Source organism: Triticum dicoccoides, chromosome 2B (genome assembly GCF_002162155.2).
Source record: "Triticum dicoccoides isolate Atlit2015 ecotype Zavitan chromosome 2B, WEW_v2.0, whole genome shotgun sequence".
In the NCBI taxonomy this organism is placed as follows: Eukaryota; Viridiplantae; Streptophyta; class Magnoliopsida; order Poales; family Poaceae; genus Triticum; species Triticum dicoccoides.
In genome coordinates, this window is record NC_041383.1 from 414,858,912 (window position 1) to 414,862,600 (window position 3,689).

Here is a 3,689-nt window from a genome sequence, read left to right on the forward strand (position 1 = left end):
AGATGATGGGTTTTTGGTCTCTATTTACCTCCTAACCTGACAGTTGCTAGAAAATTGCAACCCCAGTTGTACGTCCCGTGGAGCTTTCACATACAGAAGCGACGCAGTAAGAAGCCCCCCCGCCCAACGATCAATACTGATACTGACTGCTGTGCAGGCGTCCTCAGAGCTGTACAATCATTGTAATATGTGTAGCATTACTCTAGCGAAATCATCGGTGCAAAAATGTGTGCCGTCAGTCATGACCATGCGCAACATGAGTGCGGAAATTTCACAAATGTAACATGTGTGGCATCAGTTGTGACCATGCCTCTCAAACGGCTCTCAGTTGTGATCATGCCTCTCAAAATGTGATGAGACGTAGTGTTTCACGATCACTAGGAGGTTGGGCTGAAGATGCAAGTTTCCCCAGGTTATGTTTGGTTCTGTAGCCCTGAACTTATATGCTTGGGCCTCACCCCTGCGATCTACTTTTGCTTGGATGGATGGATGTTGTCGTCGAGTGTCAATTATTGAGGCCCCAGCTGGATAATGTTGGACTGCCCCACCAGTTAGGATGGATGCATCTTGATGGAATGGCTGAAAATGACTCTCTTGTCGTTCTCTCGCTATCATACAGAACCACGGACGGCCGTTGCCTACAGCCAAATTGACCTGCTCTCTGGTCCTTTAATTTTTTTTAAGACGCGGGCCTTTCTTTTGAATGTGGCCAAAATACCCCCTCCCCTTCTTTTGAATGCCGTTTGTGCATTCAAACATTTTTGTTATAGCATCGTGTATTAGACATTTGGTGACGCATTGGGAGAAATGAGCTCGTTTGCACACTAGAGAAGAGAAGAGAAGAGAAGGCGTGATTCATCATGTACATATCCAATACCTTTCAGAGAGTATGAGCACGAATGCTAGGATTTCCCAGCCAACCAGCAAGCACCAAGGTTTCATTCAAATCCGCACCAACAACAGCAACAAGCAGCGCATCAACAATGAACGCGGCGATCGGTCCGAAACAAAAAAAATCAACACATGGAACACAAACGGACCAAGGAAACCATCGTATGAACACTGACACTCGAGGAACCATGATCACAGCATATTCAATGCAGGATGCACCCAGGATTGGTCGATCAGCATGCAGGATGCACCCAGGATTGGTCGATCAGCATGCAGGATGCACCCAGGATTGGTCGATCAGCAGAACTGGGCCGAGGCTGAGCAACTACTCACTCCTTGAAGGACATGACCGTCTCGAAGGCCCCTACCAAGGCCTTCACCCTGCTCTGCCTCTCCTCCAGGAGCTTGCTTTTCGCCTCCTCGATCACGTCGTTGCTCTTGGGATCATCCTTCCTCCATGACTGAGCAGCTTCAGCCCTGCTGCTTGCCTTCGTTATAGCCTCTTCTGTCTCTGCCTCTCGATCCAATTCATCGGCAACCTTTGCAATGTCAGGTTTGTTGTTCTTTCCGCCGGCATCAGCACCCTCTTTCTCTGGCTGCTCATTCTTGCCTTGTTGCTGAGTGTGCGGCCCCTGCTGATCGCGTCGAGGTGAAGCAGAAGCGGAAGCGGAAGCAGCCATGTCGATGGGTTTCAGGTCCACAGGGTCAGGAAGCTGCTCCTGCAACTGATCTTCGATGGACGGAGTGGTCAGGCTCTCGGATTCCTCAAACTGCATCGACGGCTCGTCATCTTTCTCCTTCCTGCTTGTAGTAGATGGCTCCACTGCCCTTTGAGGAGCACCCCTTGGCCTTGAGATTGCGTTGGCACCACCATTTGCTGCTGCTTCTCTTTTCTTGGCCGCTGTGCCTGGCGCGCGTGCCGAGGACGCGGGCAGAGGCTTCCCACCTCTCAAAGCCCCCGGCGATGGCGATGGCGATGACGCCCTCTGGATGCTCGGCTTTGGGGACGCCACCCCTTTGCTAGGGGTGGGCCTTGGCGAAAGCTTATTCTTCAGCAAGGTAGAAGACGAGTTGGCGGTGTCCTTGAACGAACTGCTGAGCGGCCCAGCGAGCGCATGAGGCCGCTGTGAGTTGGCGGTGACTTTGTCGGATTTCGCTCTAGCCAGAGCCGGCTTTGAGGCTGGCTTGCTGCCATGAATGGATGGGCCTGAGCCGGACATTGTCCGTGAAGAGATGGACCGGCCAGCGTGTGATAATGAGGGACGGCACATGTCCGGGGAGGCGGAAGGAGCCGCAGCGGCAGCCGAAGGACCGAGCTTGCGATCTGGGGAACTCGGCACTGACCTCGCCCGGCGCGCGCCGTAGCCGGAGGAGGAGGTCTCGCTGCTGGAGGGCTTGAGGTTGGGGGCCATCCTGGTGGCCCTGTCCCTGCTGGGATAGAGAGGCCCCCTCTTGGATGTCGCCATTGGTATATCCCTAGATCAGCTCAGCTGCGCTGCGCTGCAGAAGAAGCGGCACCCGTGAGTTGGGCTTGCACCTGCCAATTGCATAAATAAATTAAGTAAAAAACTTGCCCCATTATTGTACGAACACGACGAAGCTGAGAAAATAAGAAAATGTGTCAAGAATCCAATCCTGTTGTTCTTGGTGTGACATCTAATCGCCGGCTCCAGCAAAAAGAGCAAGGGGATAAAAGAGACGACAAAAATAAGCTTATCGCCACGAATTCTCGGTTAAAGTATTGATTGATGGCGCAGGCTCCAACAACCCGCGATTCTTTCCTTTCCTGGTTTCTTTTCTAGGCTCCATACCAACATTTCAATCAGCCCTAAAAATACATGAAAAACATTGCCATCTGCTAGAACTAATCTAAACCTCCGTCCGTACCAGGAAGCGAGAAATGGCTGCCGTTAATGCCAATAATTATCATGAGCATAACCTCGCCAGCAAATGCAAGGAAGCTATAACAAGATACATGCACAAAATAAAAATCTGCAGGATTTAACAATTTCTTCCTCTTTTCACATCATGTGTCAGTACGGCTACAATTATTCCCTGCGGCATGCAAAGGAAGAAGAACCGAAGAATGTCTGTCTGTCTAGAAACCCGCTCACCCACCCATCCATCCTCCGCCACTTCATCACAGTCACGGACAGCAACGACCAACGGAAGAACAAACAAGGAACCGGCCGCCATTACTGACAGGAAGTAGGAAGCAACCACTAGCAGCATGTAGGAGAAGGAGAAGCGAGGGTGGCCTCATACATACCTGGAGGAGGTGACCGTCCGGAGGAGGCGTGGGTCGATCTGGGGATCCTCCGGCTGGGCGATGGGGAAGCTATTGTGGCCCAGATGCGGGGGCGAGGGCGAGGAGGAAGGAGGGGAGGGGAGGAAAGTTAACACCATGGCCGGCCCACATTTTATGCCGCGATTTGGACGGTAGCTGTGCGGGTGGGAGAGAGCGCAGCACGGAAGGAAGGACCCCCCTCATTGCCTGCCGTGTTTCTTTAAAATAGCCACGCACAGCCGCGTAGGCACCCGAGGAACACAACGGAACGGCTCATCTTGGGCTTTGCCCTGGACCTGGAGCGCGCCTCACAGTGGAAACTCTCTTGCATTAACCCATTTTCCTTCTTTTTATAACAGTGACGATCTGGTCTTCTTCTTTAGAAAAAATAAAATAGAGATTACCGAAGTCACATCACTGGATTAGGAAGCTGAGGCCATGGCCAACGCGCTCAGGGGCGCGGACCCAAGACTTTTTTTTGAGAGGGGGCAACAATGTATGGCCATATTCA

At 52.0% G+C, this 3,689-nt stretch overlaps 1 protein-coding gene across 2 annotated transcripts; it reads right to left on the minus strand.

Moving 5' to 3' along the window:
* Window positions 1-890: 890 nt before the first annotated feature.
* Window positions 891-3,372, minus strand: LOC119363965 (nucleolar and coiled-body phosphoprotein 1-like). Of its 2 annotated transcripts, none has more exons than XM_037629351.1 (2): window positions 3,161-3,372; window positions 891-2,391 (listed from the first exon to the last, which is right to left on the minus strand). In XM_037629351.1, exon 2 carries the CDS (start codon window positions 2,355-2,357, stop codon window positions 1,221-1,223), a length of 1,137 nt encoding a protein of 378 aa, XP_037485248.1. In that variant the 5' UTR covers window positions 2,358-2,391; window positions 3,161-3,372; the 3' UTR covers window positions 891-1,220. The 2 variants fall into 2 exon arrangements, with proteins under 2 accessions (XP_037485248.1, XP_037485247.1); XM_037629350.1 differs by having other exon boundaries at window positions 891-2,428.
* Window positions 3,373-3,689: the final 317 nt, after the last annotated feature.